Source organism: Gorilla gorilla, chromosome 1, assembly GCF_029281585.2.
Source record: "Gorilla gorilla gorilla isolate KB3781 chromosome 1, NHGRI_mGorGor1-v2.1_pri, whole genome shotgun sequence".
NCBI classification, from domain to species: domain Eukaryota; kingdom Metazoa; phylum Chordata; class Mammalia; order Primates; family Hominidae; genus Gorilla; species Gorilla gorilla.
In genome coordinates this window covers 8,665,275-8,688,463 of record NC_073224.2, presented here as the reverse complement: position 1 = coordinate 8,688,463, position 23,189 = coordinate 8,665,275, and the positions used below count along the sequence as shown (strand labels likewise).

The window sequence follows — 23,189 nt, the reverse complement described above, 5'->3', positions numbered from 1 at the left end:
CTGACTTGTCATAAATATCCCTTTCTTTAAACAACCAGTTAATTTACTTTAGGACAAGAATTTACCATATAAGATTCTTTTTACATAAATTCTCCTTTTTTTTTTTTTTTTGAGATGGAGTCTCGCTCTGTCGCCCAGGCTGGAGTGCAGTGGCGCAGTCTCCGTTCACTGCAAGCTCCGCCTCCCGGGTTCATGCCATTCTCCTGCCTCAGCCTCCTGAGTAGCTGGGGCTACAGGCTCCCGCCACCACGCCCGGCTAATTTTTTTTTTTGTATTTTTTTAGTAGAGACGGGCTTTCACGGTGTTAGCCAGGATGGTCTCATCTCCTGACCTCATGATCCACCCACCTCGGCCTCCCAAAGTGCTGGGATTACAGGCATGAGCCACCGCGCCCAGCTAATTCTCCTTTTTTTTTTAACGTCAAAGATGATAACCATTCTTTTCCAAAGCACACTGCCTTCATGTCTGTGGACTAGACTGCCTAAGGCCACAAGATTAGAAGTTAGGATCATACATGTTAGACTTAACTTTTAGCAAACTTTACTTTTGTTGAAAACCTTGTAAGTTTGGGATTTTAATTATGTGCTAGGTGTAGAGCCTAGGACCTAGACAGAAGTGCAGATGAGGTCTGGCTTCTTCTAGCATTTAACTCCATGTGTCCTAGGTTTTCCCTAGCTGCAAAGCAGGCCAGTTGTACAGCTAAGAAACGGTAGCCTGTTTGGCTATCTGATTAATAGCTCTAAGTTCTTGCACTAACCAGTATGACCCATCTGGCTTCTTTACAGGCAGAATTTGAGTGTTATAGGGAGACATACAGGGTTTAAGCAGCCCGTCACAGAGAAGACCTTCAATGATCAATTATAGGTTTTAAATTTACCCTCACTTTTAAAGGAATAGGGTATTGCTTTCTCTTTTCTACTTCCCCAGGGGTTTTTAATTTTTTTAATTTAACACGAATTGGAGGAATCTAACTTTCCTCAATTCCCGTCTTTTGACCATACCTTGGGATGAATGTGTTCTTTGTCTGCGGTGGGGAGCAAGTTTAGGGAGGGGAGGAATTTTCCCTAATCAATACAGAGGCCTAAGCCAAATTTTAGCACTAAATCTCTCTCTGATAGGTTTGTTCCTGCCTCTGGAATTACAGAAATTTAATATGAACTGATTTGCTTTTATATATGACTTTTGTTCTTTTTCCCATTTGGGACATTGTCTTTTGAAGTGACCTATTTTTAATTCGAAACATTTGTTTTGTCCTCTTTCTCTCCCTTTGCCTCTTCGTCTGTGTCTCTGTCTCTCTCTCTCTCCGCCTCTCTGTCTCTTTCTCTCTCTTTGCCTCTCTGTCTCTTTCTCTCTCTGTCTCTCTGTCTCTCTCTTTCTCTTTGACTCTCTGTCTCTCTCTTTCTCTCTCCTTGACTCCTTCTGTTCCCTCTGTCAGTCTTTCTCCTCTAGGATTTTTTTTCTCTACCTTTGGGTCTCCTGGCTTTACTCTTTCATCCTCTTTATGTTGCCTGGAGAGTGGGGGTCTAGGTTCTTTACAGGTTCTGGCCCCCTGGGTACTTTGTTGTATGGTAGACAGCAGAATTTTTGCTTTCTGCTTTTTTCTTCATCTCTTCTTACATACACTTTTTGGGCTTCTCTTAGAAGCTCTTCTATAGGTTTATCTTTCCAGTTCTCTATCTTTTGTAATTTCTTATTAATATCTGGCCAACTGTTAGTGACAAAATGCAGTTTTAACATTCCCTGCCCAAGAGGATCCTCGAGACCTAGACCAGCATATTTTCTCATTTGTTCCTTTAATCTAAAAAATTTTATAGATGCTTCATCTTTCCCTTGCTGTACATAAAATGTTTGGGTAAGATTCTGGGATACTGATTCTTTAATCCCCTTTATTATCAATTCCCTAAGGTCCTGCATATTTTCTTGAGGGGCTGCGTTGTTATTGTCCCACCTGATGTTTTGGGCGGGAAATTTTTGATCCGCTGTAGGAACGTTTTGGCCAGAAGGGTGTTCACGTTCCAAGGCTCCCATAGCAGTTCTACGGATCGTGGCTCTTTCTTCCCCCGAGAAGAGGGGAAAGGGAAGTTCTGAAAACCCTTTTTACATTGCTCTATCTCACGCTGAAGTCCTTTTAGGGAAGAGGACTTAACGCTCGTAGTGAGTGGGCTCCTGGGACAGTTCCCAGGAGGCAGGGTTATAAGGAGGGGGACAATGGGGATAGGAGAAGGGTCTGGGACAGCAGCTGCTTTTTCTTGTTTTTGGTCCTTTCATTATCCTTCTAGTATTTTAACATGAGACCTAGGGGGCTCTCAAGGGGAATATCCTTGTTATCTTTGTCCTTCTTGGTCCCTGTCTTGCTTGGGGTATTTCCCATATTGGGTCCTGGTTAGGCCCAATCTCTCATCTTAGAGATGTGTCTCCTATCCTTTAGCCCCACCTGCTGGAGGCTCCTTGCATTCACACACACTTTCAACCCCCGCAGAGCATCCCGACCACCGAGGAAATGCTTGGCTGCTCCTGTGATGTTTCTTACCTTGGTCTGTGCACAGAGTTACCTGGTCGCTGCGGTATGTGATGATCCCTTTCCGCAGGTCGCCAGCCAGTTTCTTTCCGCGTTGCTGAGAGTCCGGGTTTATTTGTCACACCTGGTGGGTCTTGATTCCTTACCCCTGAGGCCACTGCAACGAGGCAGCGGGGCATGCCTCCTCACGGGAGAGGACCAGACCCTTCCCCAAAGGAGAATGGGAATCCCGGGCAGGCCCCCAAATTTGTTAGAAATAAATTTTCAGTGCCGCAAAAGAAATAGCACTCGAACATAAATTTTTTCAACAAGGCTGTAGCAGGATAAGCTGCAGACAAAACCCCTGAGACACCAAGTTAAAGAAGGAAGGGTTTTATTCGGCTGGGAGCTTCGGCAGGACTCACGTCTCCAGCAGCCGAGCTCCGCGAGTGAGCAATTCCTGTCCCTTTTAAGGGCTTACAGCTCTAAGGGGGTCCGTGTGAGAGGGTCGTAATCCATTGAGTAGGCATGTGTCCGTTTCACCTAGGTTATCTAATTTGTTGGCATACACTTGTTCATAGTATTCCTTTATACTCCTTTTTATTTCCATAAAGTTGGTAATAATGTTCCCTCTTTTATTCCTGATTTTAGTAGTTTGGGTTTTCTTTCTCTTTTTTTTGGTCTGTCTAGCCAAAATGTGTCAGTTTTGTTGACCTCTTCAAAGAACCAACTTTTAGTTTTGTTGATTTTTTCTATTCTGTTTCATTTATTTCCACAATAGTTTTTATTGTTCCTGGATATGAAATTGATATAAAAATCAGCTGTATTTCTGTATGCCAGCTGCAGTTAGAAGGTGATTATTTTTGTAAAAACACCATTTATGATAGCATTAAATAAATCAAGTACCTAAGAGTAAGTAATAGAAAGTGTACAAGATTTCTGTGAAGAAAACTGTAAACCTTTACTGAGGGACCATAAAGAAGACATAAATTGAAGGATCCAGCGTATTCATGGATTAAAATATGAATCCATTTTGTAGTTAATTTTCTTCAAATTTGTTTATAATCTCATGCAATTCCCATCAAAATCACAAACAGGTTTTTTTGTTTGTTTTGTTTTGATGTGCATCTTGACAAGCTGTTTCTAAAATGTATGTGGAAACTCAAAGGGCTGAGAACAGGCAAGATATTCTTGAAAGAGAATAAGGCAGAAAGACACTCTTGGATATCAAGACCTGTTACTAAGTCAGCATAAACCCTTGACATATGGTAAAGGGGCTTTTCCTATCATTTTTCTTTTCTTTTTACAAATCCACTTTTACTGGTATTTATTTACTTTTCATTAGTTCAAATCCTTGAGGAGTACAGCATCACAGAGCCGCTGTGACTAGTGGCCTAAGCAGGAAGGCTGCTTTGGAATTAGGCACACATTGTGCCACTGTTTCCGTGGGCACACGTTACCTTTCTCCACGTTACTCTGGTTTTGTTTGGTTTGCTGCCAGGAGTCAGTATTATTCTTTGTACACATAAGCGCATCTCCTGCCCAAATCAAATCTCATTTTATGTCAGCCATAAATACCTTCAGTTTTAAGAAGAGCTGTGTCCTCCCTTTGGTTCTGGAGATCCTGCTGATGGCAAAAACGGCCTTGGACCACAGCTTTCCAGGCATACTTGTCGTTTAGAATTCCTCCTCCCAGCAGGCCTCCGGGCTTCAAGCTGGCAGGAACAGCAAGGGAGCTTTTCGGTACATGATGCTGGGACAATTGAGTATCTACTTGGAGAAAAAATGGAATTGGATTCATACTTTTGCACCCTGTACCAAAATCAAGTTTAGATGGATTGTGGATGCCCTCACGGTTGGGAATGGCTTTTACAAAAAGACAAAGAGGCATTAAATGTAATGAAAAAGTGATACATTTGTGTACTTTTAAAATTGAGAATGTTTCCCAAAACACACGGTTAAGAAAGTCAAAAGGCTAGCTGCAGTGTAGGAGTTATTTACAACACGTGGTAAATCCTGACATCACAATTTTGAGCATAAGAAGCCAAACACTCAGTAATAAATCTTGCTTGATTGCATTTCTGTAAAGCTTAGAAACAGGCAAAACTAATTGTACTGTTTAGGGATGAATTCTTAGGTGATTAAACTCTAAAGAAAAGAATTTTTCTTGATTACTGTAAAGGCAAGACGGAAGGAGGGCCTTCTTGGTTGCTGGTTACCTGTAGTTCTTGACCTGGATGTTTACATGTACATTGGCTTCATAACATACATGAATATACAATTTAATAAAATTGTATTAGGTACGTCTCTATATTTTTCTGTGAAATGCAAATAGTTTTTTAAATTGAATGTAATTTTTTCCTTTTTGATGGCTTAGTTGTATAAGAAAATATGTTTAGATTTTTAAAAAGCTGTTTTCTCCTGGTGTTTGGAATCTTCACATTTGTAGAGATTCACATAGGCCCTTTTGGCTAGGCTCAGATTGAGTAGATAACAAATCAAACCTTTAAGACTTTAGTTCTGTTGTAGTTTTAATAAAACAGAAGAAATAAATCTGTACCGGAATGAAAGTTAGATTTGGTATCTCTGCTTTTCAGTATCATCAAAGCTGAGATAGGAAAACCTGAATCTTTGGATGGTTTTATTGTTTCTCTTATTTTGTTTATTAACAATGAAAGGTACCTTCATATCTGCCTCACAGATATCCCTCTTTGAAAATCTTGTGACAGAATTAGTTTTGAATCTTTCTGAATTACTCTGTTCACCTAAACAATGTAAACAACATAGAAGGAAGGACATAATACAACTATGTACAATCAATATAATAAATGAAGTTTATTCCTGTAATAGAGATTTAAAAGGCCCACCTAGAGGTTGGGAAAGAAAGGTCAGTGCTAGGCCGGGCGCGGTGGCTCATGCCTGCAATCCCAGCACTTTGGGAGGCCAAGGCCGGCGGCTTGCCTGAGGTCAGAAGTTCGAGACCAGCCTGGCCAACATGATGAAACCCCATCTTTACTAAAAATACAAAAATTAGCCAGGCGTGGTGGCGGTCACCTGTAATCCCAGCTACTCGGGAGGTTGAGACAGGAGAATTGCTTGAACCTAGGAGGCAGAGGTTGCAGTGAGCTGAGATCGTGCCATTGCACTCCCGTCTGGGCGACAAGAGCAAGACTCTGTCTCAAAAAAAAAAAAAAAAAAAAAAAAATGGGCCAGCGCTGTGATAGTAAATTCAGAGGTCGTGTCCTCTCCTGGGGTCTCAGCCACTCGTTTCTCGATGGCGCTAGAGGTAAGGGTTGGGGAAGCTGTAAAGAGTATTGGTAGAATGGAAGGCACTGACAGCCCAAAGTCTCATGAAAGGATGAAAAATCAGTGAATAAATGAGAGTCTGAGTAAGATCAAGCAAATACTAAGGACTCTGTACTGGCTGTGATACCAAAAAGAAATCAAGGGATTGAGGAAAGCAATTAAAATACAAATACAAATACAAATACAAATCATTATTAGTGAACTTTAAATGTTTTAAACAATTATTTTACTAAGACTTCTGTAGGAAGACAGATCTATAACTTGGGGCTAGAGTAAGAGGTGTTAGAGGTAGACGGGGAACCAGGTGTAACAGGATGGAGAGATGGACAGTACACAGTGTATCTATGCATAAATGTGCACACGGACATATCCAGAAATGTGGAGGAATTTGTGTAGGATTGAGAGAGGATTACGGTGGCTATTCCTGCAGATCATATGGGGCAGAAAAAAAAGGATTAGAGTGGCTGATCTTGAAGGAATATGGTCAATTAGTTGAGTAAAATTGATGAAGTAAAACTAAATATCTTATTACAGAATATAAAGAATGATAGGAGGGGAGAAGAAAGGGCTTCTCTTGGTGTAAATATTGGGTATGATCAAGCTAATGAATGTGACTGCTCCCTAGCTGGTCATGAAAATTCACCTCAGGATTATTAAATCAGGTATTATGTCTTGTCGAAATATAAGTGAAATATTGTCTGTAACAATGATAAGTTACTTGGCTTTACATTTTAGTAACTACCCTTTCATGTTTCTTTAACTCTTGAAATATTTTATTAGGGGTTGAGCATTCATGATGGTACCTGGAAGTCAGCAATTTATGGTTTTGGAGATCAGAGTAATTTGAAAAAACTACGAAATGCATCAAATCTGAAACCTGTCCCGCTCGTTGGTCCAAAATTGAAGAGAAGGTATATTAACTTAAAATCCATTTTTTATATATCTAGTCTAAGTATATTGTTGTTGGGTTGGCTATTAATAAAGTATGTTACTAAGAAAAGCTTGGAGACTAATTTGTAGTAAGTTCAGAATTGTTTTCACAGATAAATAAGATATAATTAATCCATTACCATAAGCTTAAGATAAATAAGATATAATTAATCCACTACCATAAGCTTAAGATACATAAGACATAATTAATCCATTACCATAAGCTTAAGTACTTCATGTGTAATAAAACATTTGAATCCTAGGAAATAAGTGAATCTTATGATGACTTTTCACTATCAATATAGAAATTAACTGTCAACTAAATTTTATGTGAGAACTTTTTCTCTTTTTTAAAAATTTATTTTAGTTTAGTTTTATACTGCAGGACATACGTGAGAAGTTTAGAGGTAAGAATTTAGGGTGGGCTGTTGAAAGGAGCATTCTGTTTTTTTTTTTCTTTTGAGACAGAGTCTCTTTTTGTTGCCCAAGTTGGTCTCAAAGTCCTGGCCTTAAGTGATCCTCCTGCCTCGGCCTCCCAAAGTGCTGGGATTACAGGCATGAGCCACCATGCCCTGCCACTGATTTGCTTATTCAGACATTTACCAGCCAAAGTTGTAACTGCAGGAAATGCAAAATATTCATAGGTCTGTCTTGCAGGTGGCCAATTTCTTATTGTCGGGAACTCAAAGGTTATTCCATTCCTTTTATGGGATCTGATGTGTCTGTTGTAAGGAGGACTCAACGTTACTTGTATGAAAATTTAGAGGAATCACCAGTAAGTATATATAGTTTATTTATCAATAAAGTGTGTGTTACAGTTCTCTTTCTATTCAGTGTGGGATATTTTTGTTTATAAGGCAGAAAAAGGAAGAGCTAAGTAATACATGTTTCAGCCTCTGGAAATATACAGAATCATTAGGGTAGAACATTTTGTATTTTATAGCCTTGTCTTTTGATTCAGATCTGGCTACTGAATATCTTTTTAATGTAACACAATAGGAGCAAATTCAATACGGGAAATCCTGCTGTCATAAGCACCCCAGAATCCCTGTTTAGGGTTTCAGTTGCTAGAAACTCTTTTGCTTGTGGAAATGTCTGGAACCCTTTCTGTCCCCTCTCTCCTTGCCACGCCTGGAGTTCCATCCTGCTGCTTTTGGTGAGGAAAGTAATTGCTTTCATTGCCGAGACTTCAGGAGGAAATTATATTTCAAGTTAAAAGGTGGAGGGCATTTTCTTATAGGAGTCTACGTTCTGTAATGTATGATTGCTAAGCTCAGATATATTAGGGATTATGTAGATTTTTGTGCCCAAGTAGGGGAAGCTAATTACTATTTATAAACAATTTTCTTTAAAAAGTAGACTATCATACTTCTGTTCACCAGGTCTGACAAAACAAACAAAAAATAGGCTCCCAATGTCTGGTTTCTGAACAAGATTTCAGAACATAATGCATTTGTAAAGTGGAAACTGCTTTTGTTCCACATTTGTGATGGAAGAGAAAGGTACAAGTAGCTAACATTCTTACTTGGTCCAGAATATAGGGAGTAATGTTCTAACTTTGTCTTCTCCATCATCTAGGTTCAGTATGCTGCATATGTAACTGTGGGAGGCATCACCTCTGTTATTAAGCTGATGTTTGCAGGACTTTTCTTTTTGTTCTTTGTGAGGTTTGGAATTGGAAGGCAACTTCTCATAAAAGTAAGTAAGATTTTATGAAATTAGATTATTTTTATTAGAAGTATTTTCCATGAGTTTTAAAGAAATATCACTGACGGTTTTTTTTCCCCTTTAGTTCCCATGGTTCTTCTCCTTTGGCTATTTTTCAAAACAAGGCCCAACACAAAAACAGGTAATTTCTTTTGTATTAAGACACTAAAATAATATTTTTCTTTGTTTTTACTTTTCCTCAGTGCAATGACGGTATCATCTAACACTTGACGGGGCACTATGTTTCAGATACTCTTTTAAGTTCTTTATGTAAATTAGATTATTCAATCTTTTCAAACACCCCTTGAATGTAGGTATTATTATTATCTCCATTTTACACATCAGAGAACTGAGGCACACAGAGGCTAAGAAACTTGCCCAAGTTTCTCCAGCTAGTACATGGCCCAGCTGGGATGAGAACCCAGCCATTTAGCTCCAGAAATTGTGTTCTCTTCACTTCCAGAAATCTCAAATATTCTTCTTCCTCCATTTTTCTCCTCTGTTATCTTTTCCTTTGTGCCTCCTCTGCCCCCAGTTTCACTTCCTCTTCCACATACCCTGGATTCCGATGGGGGATCAAGTGAATTTCTGTGTGTCCAGCATCCCCAACAATAGGACTGCCTCATTTTCTACCATTTGGCTTACAGATCCCAACCCTGGCTCAGGCCTTGGGTCATTAGCTTTCATCTCCTTGACACCAGGCACTCCTGGGGGAAATCCCACTGCTGAACAGATGGTAGCAGCAAGTTCCCGTTTCCCCCTCTGTGGAATGTTAGCATCACTTGCTGATTCTTTTCCTTTTCGTTAGTCTTGCCTCTTATCTCCTCTCAGTGGCTTTCTTCAAAATCTACCCAACTGCAGCTGTCTTCCCTATCTGCACATTATCCCAACTCCTACCTCACTAAAATAATTGAGAGCACTGTTTTGTATCCCCTCAAATTCCTGCCCTCAGACCTATCATCATTGTTCCCATCCTGACCTTCTTTCCTCCTCTCTGGATGATATACTCCCTGTACAAGGCTAATCCCCGCCTGTGCACTTAATGTAGCATCATTGTTCCATCCTGACCTTCTTTCCTCCTCTCTGGATGATATGTTCCCTGTACAAGGCTAATCCCCCACCTGTGCACTTAATGTAGGCACTGTGCAGGAATGCGCCACCACGCCCGGATAATTTTTTTGTATTTTTAGTAGAGACACGGTTTCACCATGTTGGCCAGGCTGGTCTTGAACTCTGGACCTCGTGATCCACCTGCCTCAGCCTCCCAAAGTGCTGGGATTATACAGGCGTGAGCCACTGCGCCCAGCCTCTTTTTTCTTCTTATTGTGGTAAAATACACAAAACATAAAATGTACCATCTTAACCATTTAAAAATGCTGAGTGGTATTAAGTACATTCATCTTTTTGTGCAGCCATCACCACCATCCGTGTCCAGAACACTTTTCATCTTGCGCAACTGAAACTCTACACCCGTGAAACAATAACTCCTCATTTCCGCCCTCCCCCAGCCCCGGCAACCGCATTCCGCTTTCTGTCTCTATGAATTTGATGACTCCAAGTGCCTCATGTAAATGGAATCAGTCTTTGTCTTTTTGTGACTGGCTTATTTCACTTAGCGTAAGCTCTTCAAGATTCATCCATATTGTAAGCATATGTTCGAATTTCTTTAAGGGTGAAGGATTGTCTGTTGCGTGTCTGGATCACATTTTGTGTATCCATTCGTTCATCAGTGAACACGTGGGCTGCCTCCAGCTTTTGGCTATTGCCAGTTATGCTGCTGTGAACATGGGTGTACAGATACCTCTTCAAAACTCTGCTTTAAGTTCTTTTGGGCATATACTCAGAAATGGAATGCTAGACCGTATGTGAATTGTATATTTAACTTCTTGAGGAACCACTAAACTGTTCTGCAGAGCTGCTGCACCGTTTTACCTTCCCACAAGCAGTATACAAGGGTTCCAGTTTCTCCGCTTCCTCACCGACATCTGTTATTTTCTGTAATGGCCGTGAGCTGGTGTCTCATTGTATTTTTGATTTGCGTTTACCTGATGATTATTAGTGTTGAACATCTTTTCATTTGCAATTATTGGCCATTTGTATGTCTTCTTTGGAGAAAATATTTTCAAATCATATATTTGACAGAAGATTCATATCCAGAAAATATAGAGAACTCCTAGAACTCAATAACAAAAAACAAACAACCTAATTCAAAAATGAACAAAAGGACTTGAAAATATTTTCTGTTATTCTTTGGGTTGCCGTTTTACTTTGTGGATAGTGCAGGCTTCTGTCTCGTGGTTGGTAGTGCAGGCTTCCATCTCTTGCTTGAACTTTTCATAGCCTTCCTACGGTTTCTTTCTAATCTTTCTTCCCACTGCTGTCCAAGAGATCTTTCTAAGACACAAAATCTGACCTTGTCATTGCCTTCTTTATAAAATGTTCCTGGCCCACTGCTTTGGCAGTGATTCTTAACTGAGATTTCATATATCAGAATCATGGCCGGGCGCAGTGGCTCACACCTGTAATCCCAGCACTTTGGGAGGCTGAGGGAGGTGGATCACTTAAGGTCAGGAGTTCAAGACCAGCCTGGCCAACAGGTGAAACTTCATCTCTACTAAAAATACAGAAATTAGCTGGACATGGTGGTGCATGCCTGTAGTCCCAGCTACTCAGGAGGCTGAGGCAGGAGAATTGCTTGAACTCAGGAGGTGGAGCTTGCAGTGAGCCGAGATCACGCCACTGCACTCCAGCCTGGGCAACACAGTGAGATTCCTTCTCCAAAAAAAAAAAAGAATCACCTAGGAAGCTTTTTTCACTGACACATGCCCTCATCTTGCTTCTGGACGTTCTGATTCAGTAGGTCTGGAGTGGGGCCTGAAAGCATAGAGAGCAGTGGTTCCCAACTTTGGAAGAGAACCCAAAACAGATGACCAGAGACTCTGGTTCGGTTGGTCTGCAGTGCAGCCTGGGCACTGGGGCTTTCTAAATCTGCCCAGTGATGCTAATGTGCTGCCAGGGTTGAGAATCACTACTGTGGAGGAAGGAAGAAGGTTCCAGATTTGAGTGGTTTTGGTACCCACCCCTGGAGCACAACTGGCCGGAAGTCCCTCTTCAGAGATGTCAGGCCGTCCTAGACCCTTCATGATCTAGTTCTGGATAGCACACAGGATTCATTTTTCATCCAACTTTGATTAATTGATAGTAGCCACCCAGAGACTATGCTGGGTTGGACAGTGTGTGTAGCCTGAGAGAGGATTAGAACCCATTAGTGTGGGCGCCATAGCAGGAGACGGGACAAGTGTGGCATGTGTGTCTGACCTTGTCTGTACCTCTTGAATTGTATGTTCTGGAAAGGCTATGCTACTGCATCCCTTCTTCCCTTTAAATAATGGGTTCTCCTTTCTGGAATCCATCTACTTTCGGGGTTTTAAAACAACCATTAAAATGTGTTTGTGTGTGTGTATATATACAGTTCAGAACCATTGCCCTCTGCCCTGGTAGATTAATAACACCCTCCTCTGAGTTATGCCTGTATGTTTTAGTTCATGTCTCATTGTTATTTAATCTGTTTATCTCTCTCTCCCCCCATTTCCTCCTACTAAACTGTAAGCTCCAGCAAAGGCAGTGATCATATATTTATGTCTCAGGGCCTCAATGGTATCTGACCCTTAGTTGATACTTAATAAAAATGTGTTGATCATGATTGAATTCTTTATCACCTCATTCCTAAATTTAGTGATTGTGAAAGATGCTAGGATAAGTCCTCAAGAATTTAGTTTTTCGAATTTTTACATCTTTAAGTGGAACAATTACACACCTATACTCCAGGCCCATATTTCCATTACTTGCTGGCTATTTTTGTCTTGTCGCCTCAAATAGGTATCTAAAACCAGATTTCTATATTCTGCCCCCCAATAAAAACTATCTCCAGATTATCTTTATTTCCTCCCTATTTCTTACCACTCCCCTTCCCCCCAACATCACGCCAGTCTTCAAAACTGACAGCTTCAAAGAATTAGTTTTCGCCCCCTGCTTAAATGATAACAGGATATTCTGGCAGATAAAATAATGTTTTCATCTATTGACAACGTCTCACTTGAAATAGAATAGTCGGTTTTACTATGTTCCAGGAGGAAATGACGTATTTATGAAATGCGCCCTTTGCTTTCTCTTTCACAGATTGATGCTGCCTCATTCACGTTGACATTCTTTGGTCAAGGATACAGCCAAGGCATTGGTACAGATAAGAACAAACCAAATATAAAAATTTGTACTCAGGTGAAAGGACCAGGTATTTCACATATCACTTAAGAATGCTTGGGAATTTTATACTCTTAAGCTATAAAGTACAATGCCATTACAATATATTCTTTTTAAAGCTTAATTGTTTTAGAAATACATTTGTACAAATTAAGTAACTTAAAATTATTCTGTCAAAGGAAGATTGAAATTATTGATATAATCCAATTCTATTAGTGCATCCTTCCCTCTGGCTGTTTTTGGAGTATGATTCAGTAATTCAGAATGGCAAATTTTAATTAGTATTAATAGAAAAAGGGATTGGTTGATATTCACCTGTTTGAATCTCATATGCAAGTAGTGTAATTATAACGTCAGTCAAATCTGTGCTCTAGGATTTCTTTAGAGTCTCTGAACACCCTGACATTGTTTGTAAAATGTGTATGCACACGTGCACTTTTCAAGGGAAGGGAATGGCTTCTGATAGGTTGTTAAAAGAATGTTGCCCAAAAACGTTCAAGAACTTTTGCTATACATTTTACAGAACTATGCAGAAACAGACAGGTCCACTTGTGAACTGTGGTATAATTACTGTCAGACACAGACAGGTCCACTTGTGAAGTATGGTATAATTACTGTCAGAGACAGACAGGTCCACTTGTGAAGTATGGTATAATTACTGTCAGAGACAGACACGTCCACTTGTAAACTGTAGTGTAATTACTGTCAGAGACAGACAGGTCCACTTGTGAACTGTGGTATAATTACTGTCAGAGACAGACAGGTCCACTTGTGAACTGTAGTGTAATTACTGTCAGAGACAGACAGGTCCACTTGTGAACTGTGGTATAATTACTGTCAGAGACAGACAGGTCCACTTGTGAACTGTGGTATAATTACTGTCAGAGACAGACAGGTCCACTTGTGAACTGTGGTATAATTACTGTCAGAGACAGACAGGTGCACTTGTGAACTGTAGTGTAATTACTGTCAGAGACAGACAGGTCCACCTGTGAAGTATGGTATAATTACTGTCAGAGACAGACAGGTCCACTTGTGAACTGTGGTATAATTACTGTCAGAGACAGACAGGTCCACTTGTGAACTGTGGTATAATTACTGTCAGAGACAGACAGGTCCACTTGTGAACTGTAGTGTAATTACTGTCAGAGACAGACAGGTCCACTTGTGAACTGTAGTGTAATTACTGTCAGAGACAGGTCCACTTGTGAACTGTAGTGTAATTACTGTCAGAGACAGACAGGTCCACTTGTGAACTGTAGTGTAATTACTGTCAGAGACAGGTCCACTTGTGAACTGTAGTGTAATTACTGTCAGAGACAGACAGGTCCACTTGTGAACTGTGGTATGTCAGAGTCAGACATGTCCACTTGTAAACTGTAGTGTAATTACTGTCAGAGACAGACAGGTCCACTTGTGAACTGTAGTACAATTACTGTCAGAGACAGACAGGTCCACCTGTGAAGTATGGTATAATTACTGTCAGAGACAGACAGGTCCACTTGTGAACTGTAGTACAATTACTGTCAGCCCTTTTAGGTCACAAGCTATAATTTTTTATTGAGACGGGGTCTCACTATGTTGCCTAGGCTGGGCTCAAGCAGTCCTCCTGCCTCAGCCTTCTAAAGGGTTGGGATTACAGGCATGAACTGCCATGCCTGGCCCACGGGGGATTTTAATCAAGCCAGATGATAGTATGTTTCCATCCTGCCCTTTTCTGAAATTCCCACCTGACTTTTTAAGGTAAGTTGACTGTATTTTCATTATTTGACAGGATTATAAATGCTAATGTTCCATATGTTTATAAACATTTTTTTAACTTATGTTTAGTCGTTATTCTTTAAGAAAAAATTGAGAGGATTTTTTTGTTGGTTTTAAGTGAAGTGTGTGAATACAGATAGGGATCGGCTCAGTGTACAATAGAGAAACAAAAACCCTAGGATCATTGGCTTCAGTGATTGTCAAGAAGCAGTGCAGTGCAGTGGGTGGAGTGTGGACTCTGGAACCAGCTGCCTGGGTGTGATTCTGGCTCAGTCACTACCTGTTAGTTTGGACAAGTCACTTAACCCCTCTCTCTATGGGATAAAAGTAATATTGACCTTAAATAATTGTTATGAAAATTAAATGAGTTTAATAGAGCTAAAACACTTAGTACAGTTCCTAACACTTAATAAATACTTTCGATATGTTATTTTTGTTAAGTGACCAGAGTATCTATTGAAAAAAAATCTGCACACCTAGAGTAAGATATAAAATCTACCATTTGATTTTTGATGTTGTTGAATGGGTACTTCATGAATCCTTTCTTTTTCCCTGATCAACTGTTTTCTGCAGAGGCTGGCTATGTGGCTACCCCCATAGCTATGGTTCAGGCAGCCATGACTCTTCTAAATGACGCTTCTTATCTGCCTAAGGCGTAAGTTTGGTTTTCTTCCAATTAGAAGATCTTTTTTATCTATGTTATATTTTAGCTTATTTTGATTTGATTTTCAGGCTTTGGGTTTGCATGTAAGCATTTATAGTTCAGTTCCTTTGCTTCAAAAATATAGGTAAATTAAAACTGTGAGAAAGACAGCTTCTTACCAGCCCAGAGTTGGTCTCAGAGGAACAACTGTGGAGGTAAATGAGAGGAGACAGAAAAGTTGGAGAGCCATGAGTTAACTTCAGCCCTTTATAAAGATACCTCAAGTCCAGAGTCAGCCACTCAAAAAAGTCCCTGTTGTTAACGGTATTACTAGGAGCTTCCAATCAGTGCCTAACTATACCCAGCTGGCAGTAGTAACCCTGACTGACACCAGCATGAATGGAACCGTGGGATCCTGGCTAGATGATTTTCAGACGTACTGTCTTCCTGGAACATTTAGCTGTCCCCCTAAAACTAGGCCAGCTTTTCAAATGAGCAGAGGCCTGCTGCTGAGAAGTAAACCAGGCATGACCTAAAACAGGATTAATAAAAGTAAAATTTGTATATAGTAAAACCTAATTAAATTTTTTCAAATACCTAGCTCCCCCTTGAAAATATTTAGCATTTATGAATGTTAGCTATTATATTTTTAAAAACTTCTTTTTCATCCAATTTAAGTTCTGTTTACACTTTGATAATAATTGATTATCTAAATTTATTCCATTCGGGTCTTTCTTTAATCCCCCTAAGTCTGAGGACTGTCCTTGTAAACAGCAGCGGTTCTTCGGGGTGATGGCGCACAGTGCACCCACCAAACACATGCATAGAATGGAAACAGTATCTCCAGGAACAGAGCCAGTCTAGATAGGGTTGGCTGTGGTGCAAGTTTCTCCTGACTAATAGCTACTCACTCATTTGGCTGATTTTAGGAAGGAATCAAAGGTAGCCGTGATTACCATGAAGACTTGGGTTTTCAGGGGTTCTGTAGCAATTTGATAGTGAGGCCTGTGAAATAGGAGACTGGAGAGGAGCTGAGTGCACTGTTTTCTCTCGTTGTTGTTTTATAGGGGCGGGGTCTTCACACCTGGAGCAGCTTTTTCCAAAACAAAGTTGATTGACAGACTCAACAAACACGGTATTGAGTTTAGTGTTATTAGCAGCTCTGAAGTCTAAACACTGGAAGAATTAACTGAAGTCATAACGTGCGCGAATTAACAGCTTCTCTATTTGATATTTGAAATTCTTCTGTAAGCCTGTCTGAGTGTATGTGGAAACGATTGTCAAATCTAAAATATCTATATATTAAAAAGCAGGAAATTGTCCTAGCTTACCCTAAATTTCAAACCTCAGTTGATTTTGTGATTTTATTGCTTATAACAGAGAACTCATATTTGACGTATTTTTTTCATTGATGTGTTCCTGGTAGAGTTTCACGAATGAGCTGGCAGGTCTAATGGGGGAGGCGGCGTCCCAGTCTGTGTTGCAGCAGCATTCTCATGGAGGGTGGGCACACCAGCGTTAGTGTCGGGCAGTAACTGCCGCTTGCCTTGCCGCAGTAGGAAGGAAATCTCACCTTCCTTCCACATACTGTCTTGAGCCTTTGCTAAATTAAACTGCACTTTTTGCTATTTTTGCCTAGTTTTTCGCCAATCTACACTGATTTTGGACTGTTACCTAAGTTGAAAAATAAAAGGTTGTCAATCGAATGGTGGTTTAGTGTTTGGGCCTGCCTGTGTATTTGTATAGTGGTAGAAACATGCTGCTTAAGTGGCCTAACCTGTTTCTTGCCAATAAGTAGGCTTATCATTTTATCTTTACCTAATTCTATATCTGTGACTAGGTTTAAGGATACAGCTTATAAGCTGCTGTCAATTTTCACTACCTAAGCAGAATTTTTCTCTAATTTACTTTTTGTATTTTAACTAGGTTTTACATGGAAGCCCTAAAATAAGGCAAAAGACTTTTTCTTTTGTAATAAGCATATAATACACACATATATACATAGCAATCATGTTGTTCATTACCTAAACAAGACAGCCACTCCTTTATGGAATTTCTACCAAAAAGTGAAGAACATAAAATATTTAGGAATATTATTCGTGTTGGGAGACCCTTCTGCTCTGCCTGTAAGAAGAAGGGGGGGCAGTATCTAACTCAAAGAGGCCTGTAAGAAGAAGGGGGGGTATCTAACTCGAAGAGGGGGTTCTTGGTGGTAGTATTGCCCACCCTAACTCTGCTTCCTCTGTCCTGGCCTGGTCATCACAAGATACAGATCCTCAGCTGTGCCCTAACTTGTGGGACCTTAGAAAAGGTTTTATCGGCTGTGAAATTAGAAAGCAGTACAGGAGCAATAGAGCCCATGACTAGCTGCACACCTGAATCACAAAACAGTAACAGGTTCCTCCGTGCCTGCAGCAGCTTGCGTTCAGGAGGGCGGGAGGTCGAAGCCTCTGTGTTTGATATGCATTTGGGAACCGCTGGGTGAAGCTGCATATCCTGTCCCTGTTTCTAGCTTTGCAATGTATGCTCGAGCATTGACTCTGATTCTGAAGGTAGCAGTGTGACCCCGTCCTCTGGCTTGAGGTACATGTGTGTCTCGTCCTGATTTTCCTTTTAATCCCCCAAGGTTCTGCCTGCTCCCATTTGCTGAAAGTATATGACTCACCTCAGGTGAGTAAACTGCTAATTGTCCAAAATATTGAGGCTCAGTTCAAGAGACAGAAGCCATTCCTGCTCCCAGTAGCCAGGCCCAGAGGACTGGAGTCTGTCTAGCCTCTACTGTTACTGGGTCTCACTGACAGAGTCTTCGCAGGATTCTGTGATGCCTTTGCTGGCCCTGTCCTGGCTGTCACCACGAGGTGCTCCAAACTTGGGCTCCAGGGTTACAGCAGTTTTTTAAGTTCACTTGTGTATGTGGTCAGGACCTGAGCTGCAAGCAAAACCCATGCCTCCCTTACGAATCCTTGGATCCTGCTCTTAAGCTGAAATCACTAGCCCAGATTCCCTTGTCTTTCTAGAGGTTCCTTTTTGGAGCCCTTGACAGCCTCTCCTGCCAGTGCAGCTTCGGCGTCATCCTATTTGACCTTCCTTAACTTCATATTTTAGGGAGCAAGGATTGAGGTTGTCGCCCCTTATTTTCTCCTTCCTGATTTTTTCTGCATGTCAGCCAGGACTCCCAGGGACAGTCCTGCACCGTCAGGCAGCAGGCCATCACAGTTAGGAATGCAGGCTCTGGCATCAGCCTCTGTGTTTACAATGGCCTGGGCACGTTACTCAGCCTCATCGAATTATTGTGAGAATTAAATGAGCTAACATGTTTAGCACTTGGATTAGTGCCTGACACATGGTGTAAGCACTTACTAAGTTTCAACATCATCACTACTGTTGTTATTAGAAGTCTGTCTTTGGGCTGGGCACGGTGGCTCATGCCTGTAATCCTAGGACTTTGGGAGGCCGAGACGGGTGGATCACTTGAGGTCAGGAGTTTGAGACCAGCCTGGCCAACATGGTGAAACCTCGTCTCTACTAAAAATACAAAAATTAGCTGGGCCTGGTGGCGGGTGCCTTGTAATCCCAGCTACTCAGGGAGGCTGAGGCAGAAGAATTGCTTGAACTCAGAAGGTAGAGGCTGCAGTGTGCTGAGATCACACAACTGCACTCCAGCCTGGGTGACAGAGCAAGACTCCGTCTCAAAAAAAAAAAAAAAAAAAAAGAAGTAGTAGTAGTAGTCGTCTGTCTTTGGCCACAACACGTTTCTTTCTTTTTTTTTTTTTTTTAACTTTTTAAGTTCCAGGGTGCATGTGCAGGTTTGTTATATAGGTAAAGTGACGTGGGGGTTTGTCGTACAGATTATTTTGTCACCCAGGTATTAAGCCTAGTATCCATTGGTCAGTTTTCCTGACCCTCTCCTTCCACCCACTCTCCACCCTCTGAGCGGCCCCAGTGTTTGGTGTTCTCCTCTATGTGTCCGTGTGTTCCCATCACTTAGCTCCCACTTATAAGTGAGAACATGTGGTGTTTGGTTTTCTGTTCTTGCATTAGTTTGCAGAGGATAATGACCTCCAGCACCATCCATGTTCCTGCAAAAGACATGATCTCATTCTTTTTATGGCTACGTGGCATTCCATGGTGTATAGCTACCACATCTTCTTTATCCAGTGTACTATCGATGGACTTTTAGGTTGATTCCATGTCTTTGCTATTGTGAATAGTGCTGCAATGAACATACACATGTATGTCTTTATAACAGAACAAGTTATATTCCTTTGGGTATCTACCCAGTAATGGGGCTGCTGGGTCAGAAGGTATTTGTTTTTCGGTCTTTGAGGAAGAACCACACCGTTTTCCACAACGGTTGAACTCTTTCACCAACAGTGTGTAAGCATTCCTTTTTCTCTGCAGCCTCGCCAGCATCTGTTTTTTGTTTGTTTTTTGAGACGAAGTTTTGCTTTTGTTGCCTGGGCTGGAGTGCAATGGCGCGATCTTGGCTCATCACAACCTCTGCCTCCCGGGTTCAAGCTATTCTCCTGCCTCAGCTTCCTAAGTAGCTGGGATTACAGGCATGCACCACCACGCCCAGCTAATTTTGTATTTTTAGTAGAGTTGGAGTTTCTCCATATTGGTCAGGCTGGTCTCGAACTCCTGACCTCAGGTCATCCACCTGCCTCAGCCTCCCAAAGTGCTGGGATTACAGGCGTGAGCCACCATGTCCAGCCTAGCATCTTTTATTTTTTGACTTTTTAATAATAGCCATTCTGACTGGTGTGAGATGGTGTCTCATTGTGGTTTGGGTTTGCATTTCTCTAATGATCAGTGGTGTTGCGCTTTTTATCATATCCTTGACTAAGACCCGTCAGTCAATTTGTGGAATCAAGACTGGCTTCAAGATAGACTAACTCCTAGTAGATTTTTTCACTAACAGTTACAATCCCTGAACCGCAGACCCTACACTGAAAAGGTCCCATCATATGGGCACTCCTGCTGCTGAGAAAATTGAACATAACAGTATTTCAGATAAGCCTATGAGAAGATGAAACTAAGCGGAGGTAGAATTCAAACTTGTTCAGAGAAAGATACAAAACGAGAGACGTGAAATAACCATTGTCTGTAGGTCTGACAGCAAGAAATAGAGATAGAAGAGCTTCGTTTGAAGTTTCGAACTGTTTACCGTAAAAATATTAACGGTGAATGCTTATCAATCATGTCTGTGTGTCAGGCACTGTTCTAAGTGCTTTATGTTCATTAACCATTTGCAGTAAATACTGTTATCCTTTCCATAAAACAAGTGAGGAAAGAGAGGCTTAGAGAGGGGAAGTCAGTGGCCCCAAATCCCGCAGTTGATAAGTGATGGACTTAAACCAGGATTTAACCCTCGGCAGTCTGATCCCAGAGCTCCGAGTGCTAATCATTCAATCTCTCCCTCCTCCCACCCTCCAACCTCAAAGAGACCCCAGTGTGTGTGGTTCCCCCCTATGCGTCAGGAACATAGGGCCATTCAAGCAGCCTTTAGGTTATAGAGATGATTTACAATCACATGGAAGGAGAGTTTTGCTTAAAACTGGTAGAAGAAATAGGTAAAGTAAGTGGGAAATGAGGTAAGCTTGCTAGCTACACAAATCTTCTTCACAACTCGAAGCTTGAATACCCTCAGTGTTCAGCTGGTGTATCTTCACTATTTGATGTGCAGTAAATATTCTCTCTTCTTTTTCACTATAAGAGCAACGTCATTTTTCACTTTCCACAAGCTGGATTCAAGTAGATCCCCCAAATCCTTAAACATCTGTGACCGTTGGTATATAAACGGTTGAAGCATTTGGTCATCTTCCTAAAAAAAAAAGTGAAAAAAATTATAGTGATAGATTTCATGTCATCAGAGTAAAAAATATTGTGTGTATATGAGTGGGGTGCCCACTAAGTTCCGCTTTGGGATAGAAAACTGCTTTTGAAAGCTGCTAGCAGAGGCAGTAAGTCACCTAGGAGCAGTTTTGTTTCGGATGACCCTAAGTTACTGCCAGTAGGGAAAACTGGTGAGATAAGTCAAATATTTTCCATTGGAATGTTACTTCCATCGTGTTTTAATACTGTCGAAGGAGGATTAAAGGAGTCTTGAGGGGCCAGTGGGTGTAGGGGCTCTCCCATTGGTAGGGTTTTGCCGATGCTTCCCCTAACCTGTGGAGGCAAGTACCCCTGAGAACTAGGGATGCCCTGGGGTAGAGTCCTGGAGACAAGTGGTGGAGGAGATGGTACCGCACTGGCTGAAAATGGGAACGGCAGAGAGCAGGTAGTGTGACGTGATGGAGGAGATGGTACCGCACTCACTGAAAATGGGAACAGCAGAGAGCAGGTAGTGTGACGTGATGGAGGAGATGGTACCGCACTCACTGAAAATGAGAACGGCGGAGAGTGGCACTGGGATTCAGTTTCTATTTCCCTGAGTATTAGTGAAATGCCTGTTCAAATCCTTTGCCGATTTTTTTTGAATGTGCTTTCCAACATATTATCTTTTTTTTTAATCTTAAAAGTAATAGTTTATTCTGAATACTAATGCTTGCTAAATAATATTAGTATATTTTCCAGGCTGTGGTTTATTTGAAACTCTGTTTAAGGTGTCTTTCATTTAACCAGTTATTCTTTTTTATTGTGAGCTACATAGAACGGAAAAGTACCCTAAATATATTGACAGATCTAAAGTGAACACACCTGCTCTAGAGAGCCCACTGCCTGGAACTCCTCCTGTCACCTTCTTCCTGTCCCAGAAGCACCTGCCAGCCTGACTTGTGTGGTCACCATTTTCTTGCCTTTCTCAATAGTTTTGCCACCTAGAGTATATCCCTAAACAGTATATTTTGCCCTCTTTGAATGTTTATAGAATCATGTTGGATGTCATCTTTTGTAACTTGGTTTCCATCACTATTGGAAGACTCTTCTTGTTGCCTGTGGCTGTTGTTCACTGTCATGGCAGTGTAGTGTTACACAGCATAGAGGGGGCCAAAATTTACCCGTCTTCGGTGAACATACATTAGGGATGTTTCCAGTTTGGGGCTACTATGGAAGAGGGTTTTATGAACAGCAGTGCACATCAGCTAAGATTTCTGTAGTGTTTTTCAACTGGCCCCTCATCTGAACCACAGAACGGAAGTGATTTGAATAACTGTTTTCTCAGTTCTTTCAAGAATGGTGTGTAACTAGTGCCATCCTAGACATGTATGACAGAGTTAGCTTATTTCATATGTCAGATGCCTCAGTGCAGTAGGTTCTCAAACTTGAAGGCAGAATCATGGAGAGGGTTTGTTGAAACACGTGTTACTAGGCCTCACACCCAGAGATTCTGATTCAGTAGGTCTGGGGTGGGGCCCTGTATTTTGCATTTCTGACAAGTTCCTAGATGCCCCTGAAGCTGCTAGGCCATAGGGCACACTTCGAGAATCTCTGCCTGAGGCATTAGGGCTTAATTCTCTGCAGAACCAGTTCAGCTGTGAAGGAAGGAAGAGTTGAATTGCAGGCTTCTAGGTTCTAGTATCTTCAACTTTTAATAAGTAAATGCCAAATAATTTTTAAATGGTTGTACCAATTTATACTCCTCTCAGCCATACATGAGAGTTTCTGTTACTTCATATCTTCACCAAAACTTGATATTGTCAAGCTTTTTAATTTTTGCCAGTGTGGAAGGTTAATAATGGTATCTCATTGTGGTATCAGTTAGTATTTCCCACACTATTAATGCGATTAAGCACTTCTCCATATATTTATTGGCATTTTTAATTTCCTCTTTTGTGAAGTTCCTGTTCAAATCTTTTGACCATTTTTTTTTTCTATTGGGTTGTCTATTTTTCTTTTTGGTTAGTAGTTTTTCTTTATTTTGGATATTAGTTCATTATATGTTAAATGTGTTGCAAAGAACTTTTCCCATTCCTTCTGGCTTTTTCATTTTGGTGTCTTTTGATGCACCAAAGTTCACCATTTTAATTTAGCTGACTTTAATAGTCTCCCTCTTTAAAGCTAGGGGGGTGTGTGTGTGTGTGTTTGTCATGCATAAGAAATCCTTTTCCACCGTGAGGTCGTAAAGACAGTCTCCTAAAGTATCTT

At 41.0% G+C, this 23,189-nt stretch overlaps 2 protein-coding genes across 2 annotated transcripts in view; one reads left to right on the top strand and one right to left on the bottom strand.

Annotated features, from left to right (window-relative positions):
- The window catches only part of SCCPDH (saccharopine dehydrogenase (putative)), a 44,490-nt gene extending 27,680 nt beyond the window's left edge, over positions 1–16,810 (top strand). Inside the window, exons 6-12 of the mRNA XM_004028701.5 lie at positions 6,584–6,714; positions 7,391–7,508; positions 8,312–8,431; positions 8,526–8,582; positions 12,620–12,731; positions 15,035–15,116; positions 16,172–16,810. Of these exons, the coding sequence (XP_004028750.2) occupies positions 6,584–6,714; positions 7,391–7,508; positions 8,312–8,431; positions 8,526–8,582; positions 12,620–12,731; positions 15,035–15,116; positions 16,172–16,277 (726 nt within the window). The 3' untranslated portion in view covers positions 16,278–16,810. The remainder of the gene's footprint in view (positions 1–6,583; positions 6,715–7,390; positions 7,509–8,311; positions 8,432–8,525; positions 8,583–12,619; positions 12,732–15,034; positions 15,117–16,171) is intronic.
- Positions 16,811–20,775: 3,965 nt separating this feature from the next.
- The window catches only part of LOC101149556 (kinesin-like protein KIF28P), a 71,481-nt gene continuing 69,067 nt past the window's right edge, over positions 20,776–23,189 (bottom strand). The window contains 1 exon segment of the mRNA XM_031015372.3: positions 20,776–20,928. Coding sequence (XP_030871232.2) covers positions 20,776–20,928 — 153 coding nt within the window.